Genomic DNA, 22839 nt, shown 5'->3' with positions numbered 1-22839 from the left:
GTTCAAGCACAAAATAAAACTACAATACATGATTTATAAAACTTATTATCACATACTATCATATAAAAAATCAATATGAAATAAATATTCACTGAAATAAATAGAAATAAACAGAAATAAACAGAAATATACGGGAATAAATATGAATAAATGATCATTAACTGATGATTAAACGGTAAAATGGCCGATTATTCGGAAAAAAAATAGCTGATTAATCATTTTCATCTGCATATAGACATCCCTTAAGTGTATTTATAATGATTTGACCATTGCTAATTATTATAACGGCCGTTTAATCGGAAGTTAAGACTGTTTTTACAACACTGCTTCGCACCAAGTGGTGTTAACTCAGTTTTATCCTGAAAATTTACGACAAGAACTGAATTAACTCCACTTGGTTCAAAGCAATCGGCTTGGTGTTACCATCGTAGATTATGTACCTGGTGCTTGTCGTACCCTGATCAATCGTCGTGACAAAACAATTATCTTCATTTCTAGCCATTTCTTCTTGCTTTTTTTTTTTCCTAATATTATATTGAATTTTGATGGGGGTTCATGAGATGAGGTAAATACACTAATTCAGCTAGCTATCAATGGAGTTAATTACTGTGTGTTTGTGTGTGTCATGGTTATAAGTACTTCTACGAATCATCTAAAAATATCCTATCAACTTCTACGAATATTGCAATCACAAGTAAGTCCCCTACAAATTAACTGGCGAGATTAATGGAAAAAAAAATCATATTACAATTATATATATGGCAACAAATGGAGTAGATCTAGACCCAGATGAGGATTTGTTAGACATGTAGCCCGTAGCCGTAGTCTTCTTTCATGTAGTGTGCCTTAACGTATTTTGTTTTGGTTTAAGTCTTTTGTATGTGTTTGGAAGTCGTATGAATTATTGTTGATTTGTTGAATGTATGATTTAATATGTTTTTAGTTTTTTTTTTTAAATTTGTAGTTTGTTTTTTGTATAAGTCTTTTGTATGTGTTTGGAAGTCGTATGAATCATCAGGCAACAAATTTAAGATGATTTGAAAATTGTTGTTTTTATTAAAATTCTGCACCATTAAAAAACAGCGATTTTCAAACCATTTTAATAAATAGTAAAAATTCCAAAAAAATGTAAAATTTGGTCTCCAAGCACATTTTAATATAGATTAAACATCTAACGGTTTGGATCGGCTATTTAGACTTTGAAACTAGAGATATGAGCGCAAATTAAAACAACCTGTTTAATTCGCGAAGTAGCGGAGCCTTACTAATATATATATATATATATCATCATCATCACACCTACAACAAAAGAAAATAACAAAATTAATTAAGTAAAAACAATTATATAGCTGAAAGTTGCATACAAAATTGTTACATAGTATGAGATACAAAATCATCATCATTCATTCTCCATGGAGATATGTATACTATAACAATAAAAAAGAAAAGAAAAATACCAACTAATGGAAAAAAAAATGGTGCATATAAATAAAGATTGTAGACTCAAAGTCTGATGGGTGCAACTAATGTTTATTGCGAAATCCACCACATGCATGCATGACATATTTTATACAAACAGCTGCCTCCTCATTTTTACTTTTACTGAGGGCAACCGCCCGGTCCACCATAGAAAAAGTTGCGTTGTGCAAACTCCTTACTATGGTACCAGTGAGAGACATCATAACAACCTGGTTTGTCTGTATTGACAATAGGATTATAATGTTTACTCTCAAAACCATTACCATGTTCATCAAATCCAAAGCAATTAATCTTCAATAGAAGCTGCTTTATAATTGAGCTCCCTAGCATGATGCGCACTGCCCATCGAAGGACTTCTCTCTTTGCGATCATGGCTGACAAATCCTGTCCATTCAATTGTCTCTGCATGGCTTGCCAAAGACTTGAAGAGTGTCTTTGGCAATATTCTTTCACCAGTACGATATTGTTTGTACAATGACCAATCTCCAGTTTTTTCGTCCTACACTTCCAATAAACAAGTTCATATCGATATTCCGGTATACATCTAATTCCAATGATAATATTTTTTGTTGAAATTAACATCAGGGATTAATCCTAAATCATTGCAATGCAGACTATGCATGTTATCTATATATACTTAGTATGGCCGATATATAGTAACATATATATACTATATATTAGGCAATTGTACGACGTGTTTGATTATTTCTTCAGTTTAGGAGGTAGCACAATGTTGAATTTATGCAATTTCTGAGGAGAGATTATTTTAAGAAAACAATTATTTCATTTTTTTTTTCTTTACACTGTTACCATTCCTATATATATTACAAACATCTAAGCTACTGTTTTGTTACCGTTTGTACCTTCACTAGTGGAAAAACAGGAATCAGGATCGGCTTATCTGGATCGGGTGTACTAACCAACCGATACTAATACTTACCTGAATCGGTTCTATCACTAAAACCGATACTAAAAGCTAATGAAAGCACAGCACATGCACTATCAGCATCGGTTCTAAGCTTAAAACCGATGCTGATACTATCAGCATCGGTTCTAAGTTTAGAACCGATTCTGATTATAAAGTATCAGCATCGGTTTTAATATTAGAACCGATTCTGATTGTAAAGTATCAGCATCGGTTCTAAGCTTAAAACCGATGCTGATAGTATCAGCATCGGTTTTAAGCTTAGAACCGATGCTGATAGTTCATATTTAGCTTTATCCCGAAGTCTGATTCTTCACAGAATCATTTTTCTTTCTTCTTCCTCCATTGCTTGGCGCAGCAGCTATCTTACTGGGCATTGATCAGCTATCTCACTCTTCGTTCTCAGGTTCATTAATTGATTAATCATCTCTTTTCTCAAGTTTGATGTTAGATCTAGCACAATTTAGGTTCTAATTCGGCCCATTTTATAAACCCTAATCTATCTTTTAGGTTTTAATACATTTTTATATTTTAAGCTTTTCTTTATATGTGAAGATGAGCAAATTCATGATATATATGAATTTTTGATATAACTATATTTGCACATGCATGCTATATTTGAGCTTTTGATATATACCAATATATACCCTAGCATGCATCATATATATGTTATATAGTATTTGGCTAATATGCTATGGGTTGCATAGAGGCCTCCCGTGCTACGGCTCAATATTTGAGTTTTCAAAATACTCACGGTCGATCCGAACCGTTTATCTTGTTCTCCGTATTAATATGTGTTTGGAGACCAAATTTGACATTTTTTGGAAATTGTTTACTACTTTTTTATGGTCCAGATTTGTATGAAAAACAACGATTTTCAATAAATCTAAAAAAATAGTTAAAAATTTCCAAAAAATGTAAAATTTGGTCTCCAAACACATATTAATACGGATAACAAGATAAACGGTTCGGATCGACCGTGAGTATTTTGAAAACTCAAATATTGAGCCGTAGCACGGGAGGCCTCTATGCAACCCATATATAGCATCGTAGTTAAGTCCATGTTATATATATATACATCTCTTATTTAGGTTCCGATGGTTTAATTTTGTAGTTTGGCTATTATTGAGAGATTTGGTGCAGCGATCTTCATCTCACTCGGTACGGCATCTAAAAAAGTTGTAAGTACCGCATAAAACTCATGTTTAATTAGTTTTGTGCATAAATGTGTATTTCGATAGCTAGACTAAATAGATTTGTAGTAAGTATGTAGCTAGAGTATTGTCTTGAGAGCCAAAACCGCATGATTAATGCCTTTAAGTCATGATACCCGTTCAAAATTAATCCATTAGGGATTAATTTTGAATAGTCCCCGTTTTGGGACTGCTCTTTGAATAGTTTGTCTCAATTAAGATGTGACCACTTGTTAGTCGTGTTTTAGTATTTAAGAAAATTTCGGCAGCATTAATCACTGTACCCGTTTTGGGACTCCATATGCGTGTTTGCAGATGATTATGCGGCCTTGCTTACTCCACGGGAGTGGCTCACTGTACCAGTTGTTCAGATCTGGATGCTGTAAGTTAATATTTGTAATAATTGCAGATGTTTAGTACTTGTAATTCAAATTTCACAAAATTGAGATCACCTTTGTGTCTTTATTTTGTAGGTATTGGCACAAATACCTCAAGGAGGAATATCCCGATGAGCAGGTTGGTTTCATGGACCCCAGTCAAACGAATGCCACCCTGTTGAATGATGACCGAGGACGTGTTCTTCAATACATAGGGAAAGCACTCCGAGAAAATCAGGACAAGAGATTAATCTTCATACCATACCATCAGATGTTAGTGTTACATATATATATATTCTAATTTTATTATATTTCTTTCAATTCATATAAATTGAATAATATGACATGCTACAAACCTAACATGCAGAAATCATTGGATATTGGTCGTGCTTATGCCAAGAGAACGTGCATTGTACGTGTACGATTCCGATAAGAAAGGTAAAAGAATGCTGATGATCAGTGCTGCTATCGAGGAGTAAGTGTCTTTCCTAAATTTTACGTTTTTTAAGAATACTAATGATTTTATTATTATATTATCATTTCAAAAATGTATCGTAAGTACTGATTGTTCAATGTTTTCATATTTCAACAGCGTCTTCATAAAGGAAATGGGTGCTTCTTTAACAGTTCATAACGATTGCAAGGTAAAAATTCATATTGCGATATAATTATAATGAATATACATATAAGCCATTTGTATGCTCGTAATACAAACATTTTTTTTTTTGAAACTTGTTATGTAGTGCCCACAACAACCAGCCGGCTGGGAATGTGCATATTATACCATGTTGCTCATGCAAGACATAATAAACCACTGTCTCGATGTTTTTCCGCAATTGAAGGTATATATGCATTTATAAATTTTTCAAAAATAAGAATTGTTGCTTCAAATATAATAAAATACACAATTTAATTGTATATATATGCTCTTCACAAATTCTAAAAATGCAGGATATTCCCGCTAAATATACGTTACAACGCTTGGCCGACTTTCGCCAAATGTGGGCCAAAGCCTTGCTGAAAGAAATTAAGACGAGAGGAAGTTAGGAACATGAATTTTTTGTAATAAGTTAGGATGTGTATGATATATAATTAATTTATGATGTGTTTTATTGATAATTAATTTAGGATGTGTTTTATTGAAAATTAATTTAGAATGTGTTTTATTGATAATTTAGGATTTGTGATAATTTCAAATTTCGGCCAGCTAAATAAATATGGAAGCTGGCCATTTAATAAAAAATATTTTTTAAAAATTCAATTGAGTATCAGCATCGGTTCTTACTTAAGAACCGATGCTGATAGTGATTTTCTTAATTAAAATATAAATCAGTATCGGTTTTTCAGTCAGAACCGATGCTGATACTCTATTTTCTGAATTTAAAAAATATAATTTGAAATATACATCTGTATCGGTTGTACAATAGAACCGATGCTGATAGTTTTTCCTGAATTTTAAAAATTCTATTTACAAAATCTATCTGCATCGGTTGTTAATTAGAACCGATGCAGATTAGTACCTATCTGCATCGGTTGTTAATTAGAACCGATGCAGATAGGTACTAATCTGCATCGGTTGTTAATTAGAACCGATGCAGATTGGTACCTATCTGCATCGGTTGTAACAACCGATACAGATTTGTTTGGTATCTGTGTCGCCCTCATCAGGATCGGTTGTGAACCGATACTGATATCTGTATATAACCGATACTGATTCTATTTTTTCCAATAGTGCTTGTACCTATGTACAGTATACCTATTTGTTGAATATATGCAAGGAGGCCCCTTTACTTCCTTGATTTAATCCTAGCCTTCTATTTCTAGATCTATGATGATTATTAATCTGAGATCCTAGATCCTATTTCTCAACACTCCCCCTCAAGCTTGGAATGTATATATCATACAATCCTAGCTTGCTTGAAATTTTTTCAAATGAACTCGGGTCCAAGCCTTTGGTGAGGATATCCGCTAGTTGATCTTCACTCTTAACGTATGGTGTTTCTATTTCCTTTGCTTGAACTTTTTCTCTAATGAAGTGACAATCCACTTCTATATGTTTGGTTCGCTCGTGGAATACCGGATTCGATGCGATATGTCTTGCGGAGTTATTATCAAAATACATCTTCATTGGTTGATCACAAGCAATGCCTATTTCTTTGAGTAGATGTTTTATCCAAGTTAATTCGCATGCGGTTGACGCCATGGCACGATATTCCGCCTCCGCGCTAGATCGTGCCACAACGTTTTGTTTCTTGCTTTTCCATGTGACTAAATTTCCGCCTACAAATGTGCAAAAGCCGGTAGTGGATTTTCTATCAAAACTTCCAGCCCAATCTGCATCGGAATAGCCACATATGATATTAGAATTATTGTTTTTCATCCAAATTCCCTTGCCGGGATTTTTCTTTAAATACCTTAAAATTCTATTTATTGCCTCTAGGTGTGGAGTTCTTGGTGAGTGCATGAATCTACTAATTTGGCTTACGGAAAAAGAAATATCCGGACGGGTGACCGTTAGATAAATTAGCTTTCCAACTAGCCTTTGAAATTGATTTATGTCTTTAATTGGTTCACCATCCTCATCATTTAATTTATGCCGGTTATCAATTGGGGTAGAGATTGGTTTGCATCCTAATTTACCGGTTTCCTTTAAGAGGTCTAAAGTATACTTTCTTTGGGAGATGAAAAGTCCCAATTTTGAATGTGCTACCTCTATTCCTAGAAAATATTTTAAATATCCAAGGTCTTTGATGTCAAATTTTTCCTTTAATTGGCTTTTAACTCTTTTAATTTCTTCTACGTTATTTCCGGTAACTATAATATCATCTACATATACTAGTACAAGGGTTATATTTTCTCCATCATTTTTAATAAATAATAAATGATCGGCACTACAAATTTTAAACTTGCAAGAAATTAAATAAGAGCTAAGTTTTCCATACCATGCCCGTGGAGATTGCTTCAATCCATAAATCGATTTATTTAACCTACAAACTAAATTAGAATTGTTTTCCAATTTATGGCCGGGTGGTAGGTTCATATATACCTCTTCTTCAAGTGTTCCTTGAAGAAAGGCGTTTTTTACATCCATTTGGTACAAATTCCAATTGTTATTCGTCGCAATAGAAAATAAAATTCTAACGGTATTCATTTTAGCTACCGGGGCAAAGGTTTCATTGTAATCTATTCCATATGTTTGAGTATACCCTTTGGCAACTAATCTAGCCTTGTACCGTTCTATCGTACCATCACTATTATATTTGGTTTTGTATACCCATTTGCAACCAACGGGTTTTTTGTTTTTTGGTAATTGTACAATTACCCATGTCCCATTTTTTTCAAGAGCTCTTAGTTCTTCCTTCATGGCACCACACCATACCGGATCAATTATGGCTTCTTGGTAGTTATTTGGTTCTAGTGTTCTCTCAATGGAGGTGAGAAATGCATTATAAGAAGAAGAAATATTTTTATATGATATGAATTCTTGTATAGGGTATTGCACCGTATAGGTCTCATAGTCTCTAAGTCTAGTGGACGGTATTGGTGTTCTTATGGACCGTCTAACTTCTTGATTTTCTTCTATCTCATTATCATTGGTTTCAATATTTTCTATTGTTTCTTCAACAACACTTGTCTCAACCTCTTGGTCATTATCTTGTGTAACTAATTGGTCATTTACATGAGGTAGTACCGTTGGTTCCAAATTTATTTGGTCACTTGCATGTGGTGTCTCACTCATTTCCATTGTTTTGAAATATGGTTTATCTTCACAAAATATAACGTCTCTAGACGTAAATAATTTTTTTGTTATAGGATCATAACACTTATATCCCTTTTTAAATGAGGAATATCCCAAAAAAATGGTTTTGGTTGAACTGCTCAAAAAACTGCTGCATCGGATCTGACCCGCTTGACCCGCCAGCGCCATCTGGGTTAGACCCTGGTTCACTTGAACCAATCATTTTTATTGGCCGGTTGGGTTCAGTTTGAGCAGAAAAACCCCCACGCGACTCAGTCCCTTTCTTTCTCTTCTTCCCTTCATTCCAGTCCGCCATTTTCACGTCTCCCCCTCCCCTCTTTGAATCCCACCACTTCGACCTGAGATGTGGGTGAAGAAAATAGCATTTTTCGGCTTGGTGACCCTCCTTTTTGCAGTGAGAGCATCTATCTCCCTTGATACTTGATCGGTTTGAGTAATTTGGGAAGTTAGGGTTTTTTCCGAAATTGGGGTTTTTTGCAAAGCTATGAGTCTCGTGTCCCTCACTGCCACCGACTTGTGGACCACTCATAGCAAGCCGTCGGCTTTCTTCTTGCTCCACCATGGTGGTAATTTGAGCAAAGGAGGGAAGGGAAGTTGTTAAAAGAAGTTGTGATTTCACGGCTTCATAGCTTGGATTGAGACCCGCGAGATATTGGAAGATTTTATCTTCTTCTTCTCTCTGAATGGCTATTGGATCTGGTATGGGTGGCCGATAAACTCGAAGTTCATGCCATTTCTTTTGAAGAGCACCCAGGTACTCTATATTACTCCTTGACCCTTGTTGTTCTTGCTGGATTTCTAGTTTTAATCGATAAATGTGGGAATTGTTGTTTTGTCGGCCATACATCGTTTTTAAGCCTTCCCACAGTGAGAAAGCTGTTTCATGGCCAAGGAATATTTCTGAAACACTCGGCTCCATGGATTGCATGATCCATGTCATGACTCTGTCATTCTTAGATTGCCACTGTTTTCTTGCCTTTTTTTCGGCCTCAGTTGCCTCATCTTTCTTTTTTGGAACCGGCTTTACAGACTCTCCTGTGATGAATTCTAAAACCTCTCTTCCACTGAGAGATAATCTTGTGGCACTTGCCCATGAGAGATAGTTTTGGCCGTTGAGCAATGAGTTTGTGAGTTTTGAGGTATTGGTGGCTTCTTTCGAATGCTGCCCCTCTGAAGCCATCTCTTTGACGTGCTAGACTTCTGTTTATGGGTTTTGATTTTGCTTGTGTATATACCAGTTTTGCTGGTAAGAATTTGGAAGAGATTTTTTCGGTCACAGAGACTGATGCTCTGATACCATGTTGAATTTATGCAATTTCTGAGGAGAGATTATTTTGAGAAAACAATTATTTCATTTTTTTTTTCTTTACACTGTTACCATTCCTATATATATTACAAACATCTAAGCTACTGTTTTGTTACCGTTTGTACCTTGTACCTATGTACAGTATACCTATTTGTTGAATATATGCAAGAAGGCCCCTTTACTTCCTTGATTTAATCCTAGCCTTCTATTTCTAGATCTATGATGATTATTAATCTGAGATCCTAGATCCTATTTCTCAACACACAACAAACCTTTTTTATCTGAATTGTCAAATCTAACTCTCTTACACCGTAACTTGAATATGGAGGATCTATGGTTACTCCCGGAAATAAATCTTCACCTGGCTGTATTACGAAACCTGGGCATAACGTATTGTAGCAGCCTGTCGAGTAGTCGTTTCTAGTCTGCATGCAACAGAGATGAATTAATTATGTATTCCATAGTAAATTAATTGAGAGCTATTAAACTGACTGAAAGATGAAAACATCCAATAAACAAATACAAGTTTTGGAATACTTACAGTCCAGTATGTGAAGAAATGCAATTTATTATCATGATAAAGGCTAGGATTTACCTGCCAAAGAACGTAGTTGCTACTGGTTAGAAACTTAGACTTTCTTAATTGATGGAAGAAATTAAGAATGAAGAATGACATATATATATATATACGTGAAATCCAGCTGCGATCATTTCTAGCCCTGGTGATTGGTTGGTTGCTGCTAGGTAAACCCCGGAACTTGACAAAGGATCGACATCATTTATATCCCAAATACCAAATCTTGCTTTAACTCCATGCCACAGTATTGCCTTACTGTAGTAACCTGCTCTAATCTTAATGATAGAACCGCTATTAGATGTTGAAAATTTGATTCCTGGTGGTGCTCCTGTAAAACCAACCTGCATGTAGGATTCATCATGAGATGTTTTAATTTGTTATGACATTTACAGATTTAAAAAATAATAATCATTCAAAAATGAAAACATAATATTCATGTTGCGTACCTTAAAAAGACAAAAGAGCATGGTGACAAAAACTAACATCCTCATTGAAGCCATGGATCGATAAGAATAATTCGTAATTTCTGATACGTGCGATTTTGCTTTTATAAGAAGGCTCTACAATTAAGCATAAACATAACCACCCATTCTTTTCTTTTATTTTCTAGGAGAGAACAGAGGTGGACCTTGCTGCACGGCTCGCACGCACCCATGAGCCAAAATCTCATATATAACAACCCTTCTTTATTTTCGACATATTTTATCCTGATCCAAAATCTCATATATAACATTGTTACTATTTTTATAACGCTGACTTCTTTACTCTTTGTTTAAATAGATAGAATATTAATTACTATTTTAAAAAAAATTATAGATCATTAATTATAACAATTTTTTACCTATCTGAAAATATAGTAAAAAAAAACTAAGAAAAATGTAATATTCGGACTCCAAAGATATTTTTTCATATGGAAATCATGATAAGCAATTTGGATCGACTAGCTCTTTGGATTGGATTTTAAAATAAAAAATATGAATTTAAAGTGAGAAATGACTCTTATTATATCATAATGCACCATAGTCCAAGTTTATAATTTTTTTTTACCACTTTTAATTTTATTGGATAAAACCTAGACTCAGTTTCATGTCAAGGATAATTACTGGAAGATGGCTATGAGTATATCAGTTCTAAACCTAGACTCTGTATATATGACACTAAAACATATACAGGCCTTTCTTTCCCCTGAGCGTTTACAAAATAACTCCCATAATCACTACTATTTTCTCTGCTTTTCACAGGGATAGCAAATTGTTATACAAAGGTTGTAATCATTCATGGCATTTGATTGTTTTAATTGTGAGTAATTGCTTCGCTGCCATTTAAGCTCCATTCTGGTAACAGAGAAGAAGCTCAAGCCAGTTGTTGACAAATCTATAGTTAGCTGTCAGAATGTTTCATTTGTAGTTAAAAGTATGTAGAAAGAGTGCTTGATTTCAAGAAAGCTGTGCTGATCAAAGCTCCAAATGAATTTTTTAGACTTGTGTTCAAATGACGGATCCGAACCGTTGAAATCCGTCTACTTTACGAGTGATGTGTCAACATGTAAATTTTTTTAATTTTGAAATTAATTTTGCATAGAGTCAAGTTGTCAAAAAACATTCAAAAAATGAATGCATCAAAATTAATTTATTAACCTTCTAATTTTGACTGCTTTATTTTATAATTAATTATTTCAAGTATTTAAAATTTTCACATGTAGACGCATCACTCGTAAGGTAGACGGGTTTCAATAGTTCGGATCCATTATTTAAAGCAGATTCGATGGATTTTAGACTTGAGTTCACCGAGAGGCTTAGGGAGCTTAAGAACACCCTAGTTCTACTCAAATTACAGAGTATTTTTGTGTGTACTTTTTTTGAACAACACCCCCTCATATATAATCTGATTGCTAATCTATCTTGCCTTGCCTTAGTTGAATATTTCCAAATAAATACATTTGTCCTTAATAACATATTTTTTTTCTCTACATTATTTTCTTAGTATAATATTGCCTACTATTACATAAGGTAAACAAATATTCAGTAATCTTCTGCCAATTTTGCCAATCTTATTATGATCTTCTGTGACTCACGCACGTCAATATATCATGGTGTATATTCCCACAAAGTAACATTAGCTTAATTTCATATAACACTAATTTTTAAACTCGGTAAGAATACATACTGTATAGAAAAAATATTAATTAATTATTGTTGGAATAGAATAAATACTTGGAAATAATATTTTTGAGTAATGGGATCGTGGATTTTGAACTTCTACATGAAGAATTAATTGATAAGTTCGAGAACATGTCAAATGATCAGGTCTAATACATACAAGAAAAATCTCTAATGGCTTGTTCGGCTGCACAGTGGGAATGAAAATAGGAACAGAAATAAAAAATTTTTGAACTGAAATTTACTGTTCACGTGCGAAAAAAAATTCAATCTGAATGAATTTTTTTTTTTCCCACATAAACAGTAACCTTCGTTTTTCTGCCGAACATGCCCTAAAACAAATAGGACAAACAGAACTGGGGAGAACGTGTGGGATCATCTTTAGGGGTTGTATAGGATCCCCACGTGCCCCATTAATTGAAGGTCATTTTTGTCAAAAGCTCTCATTCACCTCTTTTAGTCGCTGTCCAAACTCCAGTAAAATCTTACATTATATGAACCAAAGAGATAGATTAATGATGCATGCTATCATCATTAAAGGTCGTTTTCAGATGCCACCTTAATTTTATATGACTGGAGAAGTCATATAAAATTTCGTGTAAATGTGCCATCTTCACCAAAAAACTTTCTTGGAATTGTGTCGTCAAAAGGTCAACATACTATTCGCCAGGTGCCAGCAAATAATTTAAGGTTTTTTTCGCAAAGTACTTCACGCTATATCTTCAATTTTAAAGTTCAAAATGTCAATCCGAACCGTTCAAGTTTATCTCCATATTAAATTATGCTTGGAGACCAAATTTTACAGTTTTTAAAAAAAATTTACTATTTTTTTGAATTTTTTTTAAATTATTGTGTTCAGAAAATCGTGGACCATAAAAAATTAGTGATTTTAAAAGGATAAAAAAAATAGCAAACAAATTCTAATAATTGTAAAATTTGGTCTCCAAACACAATTTAATATGAAGATCAATTTGAATAGTTCGGATCAACATTTTAGACTTTGAAATTAAAGATATAGACTTGAAGTAAAACACTCGCTTTACAATAAATTTAAATATAAATTATTACCAATTAGTCTAAAATAAAATATAGAAGATGACAATAACATATATATTTCACAGGAAAAATTATAAATTAAGTTTATAGCACTGAATATCATAATTTAAAGTTTACCACTAAAATATTTCCCTTGACCTTTTCAACTTCTCATTTCGTACGTATTGTAGTCCTTATCAACTTTCATGCAAAATTGAACAAATCAAAGTGAGACCTTTCAGCAATGGAATATTAATTTCCCTTGACCTTTTCAACTTCTCATTTCATACGTATTGTATTGTAATCCTTTTCAACTTTCATGCAAAATTGAACAAATAAAAGTGAGACCTTTCAGCAATGGAATATTTCAATACATATATATGCCAAACTCGGTCGTGCACTAGTTATATATAGAGAGAGAGAGATCATTTATATATAATTTACATTACAAATACAAAATTAGTTTTGCAGGATAGAAATCTCTCATATATACCACCCACAAACTTACGACAGCATGCAGCCGTTTATAATTGCAATATTATTATTTTTCATAATCTTATTTATGGGTTTATTGATTGGTTTATTAAATTATTGTGGAAGAAAAAATAAGAGGATGCAGCTGCCGGTGAAGGGAAGTAGAATTCGATATCACGGTGACGGAGGTGGCGGAGATGACGGAGGTGGTGGCGGAGATGACGGAGGTGGCAGTGGAGGCGGTTTTGGTGGTGGCGATGGAGGCGGTGTCTGCGGTGGAGGAGGCTGTGGAGGTGGCGGTGGCGGTGGCGGTGGAGGAGGCGGTGGAGGTGGCTGTGGCGGTGGTGGTGGTGGAGGAGGCGGTGGTGGCGGTGGAGGAGGTGGTGGAGGTGGCTGTGGCGGTGGTGGTGGTGGTGGCGGTGGTGGTGGCGGTGGTGGCGGTGGAGGAGGCGGTTGAGGGATGCAGTTACCGGCTGTGAGAGGCTGTTATTGATTGATGAATTATGATTATATTGTTTACAATTAATTAATTAATAGGAGGGCATATATGTTGTGGTTTAGTTGTATAATATGTTAACCAATAAACACTTTCAATTATTAATTTCAAAAAGAATAGTTTTGGCTCATATTAGCAGTCAATTGATTTCACTTTGTAAAATGTAAATTTAAATATATACTAAAATATTTGTAGGTATCGAGAAAATAAATTTTATCCATAAATCCACAAATCTCTTTAATTAAAAAAGATCCATAAATTTATTTTGGAGTACAATTTCTTATTGTTTTGTTTTCTTTTACTTGAAAATCTTTGAGTTGTTATTGGCTTGTCCTCCATGTTGTTATGGAGAGATTGTTTATTCAACATTAAAATGCATACAAAATTATTTATATTTTCACCGTTTTTAATTGATGCTAAAAAAATTAAAAAATTATTTATATCTATTGCAATGTTGAAGAATAATTTTGAATTTTATTTAATAAACAATAATGGCAAACAAAACTAAAGGCTATGCATCTAAATCCTCCATAACAAAAACTTTACTAACAAAGCTATAGCAAAGAGACGAACTTAATTAATGGTGCGGAGCTAGATGAGTTATCCGAAGTGTTACTGGTACTGCTAGTCACAATTGACTCTAAACTGTATGGCAACATGTACCGGAACGGGTCTGTAGGTTCTTTAATCTCCTCTTCTCCTTCAAACATTCGCAACACACTACTCATGGTTGGTCGCTCATCGGGTCGATGTTGCACACACCACAAAGCAACATTACACATCCTCTTGGCTTTCTCTCTATGTATCTTCTCTATATCTGCTACATCGAATACAGTATCTATCTGACCTATTTCAAACTTTTGCCAGACCCATCTAGGGTACCATTGATTTTCGCTTTGGAGCTCTTGGTTGAAGTTCCGCCTCCTACCTATGATTTCAAACAGAAGCATTCCAAAACTATAGACATCACATTTACACGTAACTGCTCGGCGCATCCACAGCTCAGGTGCTGTGTACCCGGGTGTGCCTCTAACTCCACTGATGGTTAAATGTGTGTTTTTTCTGTCACATAACTTGGCCAGTCCAAAATCGGCTACCTTTGGTGAAAAATCGGTAGTTAACAGCACGTTTCCTGGCTTTATGTCATAGTGTACTATCCTTTGTTGGCACTCTTCATGCAAATATCTTATCCCTTTGGCTGTCCCAATAGCTATTTTGTACAGCTTGTCGAACCCAATTTTTTTCTCAGTGCTAAACAAATGTTGTTCAAGGGAACCATTTTCCATGTACTCATATACAAGAGCTTTTACTGTTGGTTCGAAACAAAACCCATAAAGTCTAACCAAGTGTAAATGGTAAGTTCTACCTATTGTACCGACTTCCGCCATGAATTGCTCTTCCCCTCTCTTGTCTAAATTATTATCAAGGACTTTTACTGCAACTTGTACGCCATTTGGTAATTGTCCTTTGTACACCACACCAAAACCGCCCGATCCAATCTTCTCAGAATAGTTCACAGTGAAAGATTTCAGATGAAAGGAAGTAAATTGTATCATCCTCTCATTTAATATTTCACCTAGAAATCTATCCATGCTCTGTAGCTCGACTTGGGAGAAACTAATTGCCGCACCAGTGGAGGTATCAGGATTTGGTACAGCTTCATACATTCTGCTAGTTGTGCTAGATTGTAATCTAAGTTCTCTTTTTCTCCATAAACATTGCTTGACACACTTATATATGATATATGCTACGAAGAGTATAACTATGCCGACCACAACAATCGCTACTGGAAAATTGAAATTTAACATTGCAAAATTAATATAAGATGAATCAAGAATTCATGCTATGTTTAATTAGTAACATCTTGTTTGGATGGAGAGTAAAGTGAGGGGAGGTGAAGTATAGGAGGGAATGGAATGGAATATAAATTAATGAGAAATTCGGTGTTTGTTGTAGATTTGTAACAAAGAAAGTTATATGAGAATTACATAGATAATATATATAATTGAACATTTGTGTAGTTTTTTTAAAATATTTGCAACAACTTTGTCTTCATCTGTTATACCTCAAATCAAATCAAGAGGAAAATCAATTCTATTGACTATAATATCATGCAAAGTTCTCTGTTGTACCCTTCATTACCAACATAATTTTGTTAATAAAACATGATTTGAGAGAAAAAATTTTGTTGTCTCCATGCCCTGCCTTCCTCTACTGTCCATCCAAATAAGGTGTATGGTTTCAATAAAAGAAAGAGACCAAAGCTTTGGTGATTTGAAATTAATTTGTTGTACTCTTTTGACATATCAATTGGAGACTGATATGATCATGTGAGATATCTTGTATTTAGGAAATCAAATATGAAAATAATAGAAAAATATGCAATTGAAGGATGAAGAGGAGAGAGTACCAATGGCTATAGCAGCGTCAGCGGCGTTAGTACCGTCTGACATTTCCTTGGAAAGAAAGAACAACTGAGAGAGAGAGAGAGAGAGAGAGAGAGAGAAAATCACTTCTTCTAATTATTAATTGATCTGTGATGTTTATTCAGTAAAGGCTTTTTGCTCTGCTGCAGGTCTCATGCATGTATATATTAATATTGAACTGAAAAACCGTGTTAGATACATGTCGAGAGATGTAGATGATAAGTTTCAACTGCCATACGTCATAAGATGTATTAAAATAACCCAATTAGTCTTGTTCGGCTGCTTAGTATTTCCTAGGAAATTATGTAGGAATTAATGTGCTAAATTTTCCAACCTTTTAATTTCTAGAAACCAAATCAGCGTGTCCTGTTTCAATGTAAATTTTTGGATCCCAAAAAAGGATCCAAAGTCAATATATATTTTCCCACTTCTCCTGTCAGAATCTTCAAAGGGAGGCCCACTTCTTTTATAATTCACACTCTTTTCCTCTCTCTCTCTCCTCTAACTCTCTCTCCTTATACTGTCACACACATATTATCTTATTATACTTCTCATTGTGGGACTAATCAAGATTCTAAATATCCGGACAGATTTTTTTTTTCTTTTTTTTTTAATCGACACCAACAAATAATGGAAAGTGGTAATTAAACACAAACAAATAATGACATGCTAGTACGTATTGACCAGGAGCTGGTCAAGAAAGTAATGAATCTATCTAAACATAAACTGGTTGTTGATTAGAACCTCTGCTTCTATCCTTGGCCGATGCCGATGCCGATGCCGATGCCTAAATTCGACCCATACAAAAGAAATAGGTAATGCAATCTATTAACCTTATAATTAATCAAACGATTTAGAGATAAAAGAGCTGGCGCTCTCCTTAACTTTGACCATTATGCAAAAAATTTAAAATTTGAAATTAATTTTGTATAGAGTCAAGTGATCGAAAGGTGTTCAAAAAAATGAATGCATTAAAATTAATATATAAACCTTCTATTTTGACCACTTTACTTTATATAAAATTAATTTGAAAGTTTAAAATTTTCATATGTAGATACATCACTCGTAAGTAGAAAAATTTCAACGGTTTAAATTCGTTGTTTGAAATCAATCCGATAAATTTTAGAGTTGAGTTCACAAAGAAATTTAGTGAACTTAGAAATACCGTAGTTCTACTCCTGGCGATGTCCTTAACTTGTACCAAATTTTATTAGTATTATTAACATCATTTATTTACCTTTATTTTAAAAATACAGAGAGAAATGTATACTATGTCTTTAGACCATACGCAATGTCATGGCCGCATACTAAAGTTCTTTAATTTCTTGGGGGAATTTCATGTATACCCCTCAAAAATTTCAAAATTACGTATTTATTAATCTAAACTTTGAAATTACATATTCCTCCCTCTAAACATCGAAAACTCATAACTATATCAATTTTATTGTCTTTTGTACCAAAACTCATTTTGTTAAATTTATAAAATACCCATTGTGCATGTTATTAAAAGCATAAAACGTTCATCAAACTCAAATTTGAATCTGAAGGGTTCCTCTACAGTCCGAACTGCGTTACGATCCGTGCGCGCTAGATCACCACGAATTTTGAAGCAAACACATACGGATATTGAAGTGACGTTCACAGATCTTAATGCGATCTATGCAAACCAGAATTGTGTCAAGATCCGTGCGCGCTACATCACAAGCATATTGAAGCGATGCGCACAAATCTTAATGCGATGCGTGCGGATTGGACGGTAGAGGAACCCTTCATATTTAAATTTGAGTTTCATGGGTGTTTTATGCTTTTAATAAAGAGTAAAATGAATATTGTACAAATTTAAAATGAGTTTTAATATAAAAGACAATAAAATGGACATTATATTGTTATATATCTTGAGTTGTTGGGCCGATTTCCATTTTCCAATGACTGAACTCACCGGGCCCATATGATAACGCTCTGATTAATTAATTCAACCAAAGTCAACAGGCTAATATCAAAACATTGATGGTTTTTATTATGATATCCTTTTTTATATGAAAAACTAATTAGGAATAAGCATCTTTCTTTTCTTTTTTAGGGTTGTTCGCCTCTTCATCTCTTCAATTTGATTAAAACCCAAATAAAAATAGACAACTCAAGATTTTATTCAATTTTCAAAATTACAATCCAACTGACCAATATAAATTTATCAACATAATTACAACTGACCTAAACATAAAATTTTGGTTTGTTCAGTTCAACTGAAATAATAAGATTAATCATAAAATTGAATTTTTATTTTTATTTTTAGATTGATTTAAATCGAACCAAACAATATGCATTATGTTGTAACTTTTTTAGATTTTTTTAAATGTTTGGTTAGAACAAGGCATGTGTTAAAAAGTTTTGGCCAGTTTGATCTAAATTGTTTTAAAAATTATGAACTGAACCAAACTATTGAACCATTTTTTAAAAATGAACCGAACCAATCCATTAAATCAGAAAACATAATTGTTTAATCCGAACTCTCTTGGTTCAGTTTAATCCGAATTCTCTCTCAGTTCAATTTAAAACTGATTAAATCGGACCCGATTAACACCTGTATTATTTATCTACTGATCAAGTACTGAGACAAATTGTTTATCGTTTCAAATCGCTTAATTTGTTTGCAAAGGAACAAACTCAGATCATTAATTAAGTTTAGGGCAAGTACAATAAATAGATAATCAATCTACAATTACTCAGGTGTTTGTAATCAATAGAAGGAGGAACGAAAATATATATAAGAAAAAAAAAATGTACAACCACACGAAATATTACAAGAAAAAAAGAAAAAAAAATGAAGACAATGAATAAATTAATAGTCCCCTTTGATCGTTTTATCTCCTTTTTTTACTATGTATAATTACTTCACTGGAGGATGGCAGCTATGCCAGAGACACCTGTAGGTTAGCCACACAAAACCCAGGAGACTCACCACACCTACTGCCGAATAGATCACTGGTACCAACAAAACAAAACAAAATGCAATTTATAATTTCTGATATTTTTTTTACCAGTACAGTTCTCTTGTTTCCTTTCTAAAAGTACTGTTTACTATCCAAGCTGCCACAGTCTCAGTGACCATAAATTTATGACAAAATAACCATTTTTCTTCTTTCTCAAGAAAAGAAAAATAACTATTTTTCTTTGATGATATTTAAAACATGTGCTTTACTATTGGAACAAAATTTTCTATAATGATGGAAAACAACAACCCTAACTTCTCTGAATTCGCATCCTCTGAGATATCTCATATTTTGTATGACTTTTTGAAAAATCTCAACCGTTTAAATACGTTCTACACGAATCTCAAAGCTCAAATAATACTAGCCCCGTGCTATCCCCGAATAGGCACCGGACATGTTGGTCACGCAAAATATTAGATATCTCACAGTATACTTAATATTACAATTATTACAATTTGCCACCCTCATAAAACAAAATTATTCACTTTTGTCCTTTAAATTTTTTAATATTTACAAAATTATTAAAATTAGCTCCTCTCATAAGACAAAATTACATCACACCTATTCATCTAGTTCCCCTATCTCAATTTTCTAGTTCCGCCCCTGTCCTAACTTCTTTGAAATTGCATATATCCTCCGAAATATCTCATATTTTGCATGACTTTTTGGAAAATCTCAACCGTTTTTTTTTTCAAATACATTATGCACAAATCTCAAAGCTCAAATAATATTGACCCCCGCGCTATCCCTGAATAGTCACCGGACACGTTGGTCGCGCAAAATATTAGATATCTCAGATTATACGCACTCAACTTCTCTTTACTTACATAAAAATGGATGTGGAAACAACAACCATTTTTAATTTTTTGTTAAAGAAAACAAGAAACAATTGCAAACATGTACTAATAAATATATATACCAAAAAGGAATTAAGGTTGTAGATTGCATCACCTATTTCTCTTGTATGGGATGAAGGCGGAGCAGGGGGAATGGAATTGCCATCCACCAACGATAGAAGCAGAGGTAAGAAGAAGGAAACCATTGAAACAGAGGCCAAGCCAATTCTAATCAACCAGTTCTCATAACATATATTCATTTTTTTCTTGACCAGCTCCGGTATAAATAGTCAAATTCATTCAAAAAAAAAAAAAAAATATATATATATATATATATAAAGAGAGAGAAAGGGGTTGGCTAAGCTCAAAACGTTTGTTCCTAGCCTTCGGAACAAACGATTCGGTCTTTCAATTTTCAAAGTCTAAACAGTCAGTCCAAACCGTTCAACATTCAATCTATAATAAAATGTGCTAGGAGATCAAATTTTATATTTTTTGAAACTTTTTTTGCTATTTATTAAGCTAGTTTCAAAATCATTTTTTTTAATAATTCAGAAATTTTTCATTGTTTATTAAAATCAGCTATTTTAAAACTGGCTTAATAAATATTAAAAACATTCCAAAAAATATAAAATTTGGTCTCCAAGAACATTTTAATATAGAGATCACATCCAATGATTCAGATCGATCATTTTTATTTTAAAAATTAAAAAACCAATTGGTTGCACCACGGTTCCGAAACAAATGTTTTTATATATATTAGCAAACCCCTCTCCCTCTCTATATATACACACACACGCATACATACATACAACACATATATATAACTGGTCAAAATGTATTATTTAGTTTTCCTGCCAATGGTAGACGTTGCTTAAACTTTCAAACAAGGAACTAATTAATATACGTAATTAGGTTAAGTGTCTTATTAACATATAATTTTTTGACATTTGAAAAAAAAAATATTAACATGTCAACTAGTATTTGTTTTTAAAACTTAATTATTAGGATAAGTTCCAACAATACGTAATGTGGGCCAAAGATTAATAATTAATAATGGAGAGACTATGACAGAATTGACGAAATTTTAATTAATAAATTTAGAATTAATCAAATTTTAAAAAAATGACATCACTTTTTTGAAATTTTTCGTAATAACACTTCAATTGCATTGTACAATCCAAGGAATTGCAACTCCGTCACGAATGAATTGAATAAAATTGCAGAAGCTTAATCTAATTCCACTAGATAATGTTGAAACAATATAATAGAACATTTTAACCCTCCTCATTATTTTAAATGTCTTACAATCCAAAAAATTTATAAGCAGCATACCAAATAAATAAATAAAATAAAATAACATAGTTTTCAATAAATTTCCAGAAGTACCAGTATCACTGGATTATTCAGATATAAAATTGCAATTTCGTTGAATTATCCAGTGGAATTAAATTGAAAGTGATATTAATTTTTTTTAATTTATTAATTTTGTATGTTATTTATTAAAATTTCGGTCGGAATTGTCTTAGCTCATGCACTTATCATCAAAACTGGACTTAAATAAAATACAATGATAAAGTAGAGGGATAATTCAATTACTTGACAAGGATAGAATATTTATTTTACCTGGTCAATAATAGGTATATTATATAGGTTGTTGTGGAGTAAACTTCTGGTTGCGCTCGGTGCACGACATCATTTCCACTTTCCATTGGCTAACAAATTAATTAATTAATTAGATGTTGATGGTCAATAAAATTGCTTATTGGATGTCATTCATTTGGTTTTCAACTGTATGGACAATTATATTTTTGAATTAAATAATTCTGTTTTCTCGGTTAAAATAATTCCATTAGGTTCAATTTTTAAATTTGATTCGGTTTAATTTTTCTTATTTCTTATTTCGTTTACTAAAGAAATTGAAATTTACTTGATATTTATTTAAATTGCTATGGATTTTTATATTTGATTTGATTTAATCTTTGTTATTTCGGTCTGACTGACATATACCGTGATACTCATTTCTATGATTATTTAATGTAATTGTGTATTTACTGAATTTTAATCTTTTAAAAATTAATTTTTTTTATTTTAGTTCTGTCAAAAAAATAAAAAATTTACTTTGATTGTTGTAATTTAGTTATTGTTTGGTTGACAAGTTTAATTTGTTTAGTTGGATTAGATTTTGAAAACTCAATGAAACACAAATGAACCAAAACCTGAAAAGGATTGTGAGCAGTGGGCCCAACCCAACCCAAGCCCACCCACGTGTTGTTTGTATAAACTTATCATGTTTCCAATATCCCCTAAGACTGATACTTTGTGACAACACATGTAAAGGGTTAATGGCAAGTATCTACATACATTGTAACAAATGAATTATTCGAGTTCGGTGAGGTCAGGTCAAAAATTCGTGATTCGGGAATAATTCGGATATAATTCAGGAATAATTAGGAATTATTCAGACTAGATGTCTCATTCCTGCAAGAGAGCAAACAAAAAAAAACCCAAAGAAAAAATATGTTATGAGAAAAATTGCGAATAATTCGGCGTTCAGATCGGCATCACAAAAAAAAAAACAAATTATTTGGGTTTAAATCGCAAATCTTGTGACTAGGTCTACATAATCACAATATTTGCAAATAATTCACGAATAAATTGTTTTATGAGTGATAGTGAAAAGAACACCGAATTATTCAGTTGATTGAACTCCGCCGAACCGAATCCGAATAATTCATTTGTGACTATAGATAAAGCTTTCTAATTCAATATTAAGACATGAAACCTGATTGAAAGCGTGCACAGA

General features: G+C 33.1%; 2 protein-coding genes and 1 long non-coding RNA gene across 3 annotated transcripts; all 3 read right to left on the bottom strand.

Annotated features, from left to right (window-relative positions):
• Nucleotides 1-1380: 1380 nt before the first annotated feature.
• On the bottom strand, nucleotides 1381-10122 carry LOC144546463 (protein neprosin-like). The gene is made up of 5 exons (XM_078295019.1): nucleotides 10064-10122; nucleotides 9731-9958; nucleotides 9582-9635; nucleotides 9313-9465; nucleotides 1381-1978 (listed from the first exon to the last, which is right to left on the bottom strand). The coding sequence occupies exons 1-5, from the start codon at nucleotides 10115-10117 to the stop codon at nucleotides 1766-1768; spliced, it is 702 nt and encodes a 233-aa protein (XP_078151145.1). The 5' UTR covers nucleotides 10118-10122; the 3' UTR covers nucleotides 1381-1765.
• A 4111-nt stretch (nucleotides 10123-14233) lies between these two features.
• On the bottom strand, nucleotides 14234-16322 carry LOC144546309 (G-type lectin S-receptor-like serine/threonine-protein kinase At1g34300). Its single transcript, XM_078294866.1, has 2 exons — nucleotides 16192-16322; nucleotides 14234-15567 (listed from the first exon to the last, which is right to left on the bottom strand). Exons 1-2 carry the CDS (start codon nucleotides 16232-16234, stop codon nucleotides 14336-14338), a joined length of 1275 nt encoding a protein of 424 aa, XP_078150992.1. The 5' UTR covers nucleotides 16235-16322; the 3' UTR covers nucleotides 14234-14335.
• Nucleotides 16323-18850: 2528 nt separating this feature from the next.
• LOC144546044 (uncharacterized) lies at nucleotides 18851-20331 on the bottom strand. Its single transcript, XR_013508683.1, has 2 exons — nucleotides 20149-20331; nucleotides 18851-19189 (listed from the first exon to the last, which is right to left on the bottom strand). It is a non-coding gene; the product is annotated as an uncharacterized LOC144546044 (long non-coding RNA).
• Between the last annotated feature and the right edge of the window lie 2508 nt (nucleotides 20332-22839).

This window comes from Carex rostrata, chromosome 29 (assembly GCF_964058835.1).
Source record: "Carex rostrata chromosome 29, lpCarRost1.2, whole genome shotgun sequence".
NCBI lineage: Eukaryota > Viridiplantae > Streptophyta > Magnoliopsida > Poales > Cyperaceae > Carex > Carex rostrata.
Note: the sequence above shows the minus strand (reverse complement) of the source record. Positions and strands in the feature narration are given on the sequence as shown.

What these genes read in the sequence shown, in the direction of transcription:
- LOC144546309 (XM_078294866.1), bottom strand. Translation starts at nt 16,234, where the DNA reads ATGTCAGACGGTACTAACGCCGCTGACGCTGCTATAGCCATTG. An exon ending in TGACGCTGCTATAGCCATTG is followed by an intron (nt 15,568 to 16,191) that starts GTACTCTCTCCT and finishes TCAATTTTCCAG; the next exon opens with TAGCGATTGTTGTGGTCGGC.
- LOC144546463 (XM_078295019.1), bottom strand. Translation starts at nt 10,117, where the DNA reads ATGGCTTCAATGAGGATGTTAGTTTTTGTCACCATGCTCTTTTGTCTT. An exon ending in TGCTCTTTTGTCTTTTTAAG is followed by an intron (nt 9,959 to 10,063) that starts GTACGCAACATG and finishes TCCTACATGCAG; the next exon opens with GTTGGTTTTACAGGAGCACC. An exon ending in TGATCGCAGCTGGATTTCAC is followed by an intron (nt 9,636 to 9,730) that starts GTATATATATAT and finishes GTTCTTTGGCAG; the next exon opens with GTAAATCCTAGCCTTTATCA.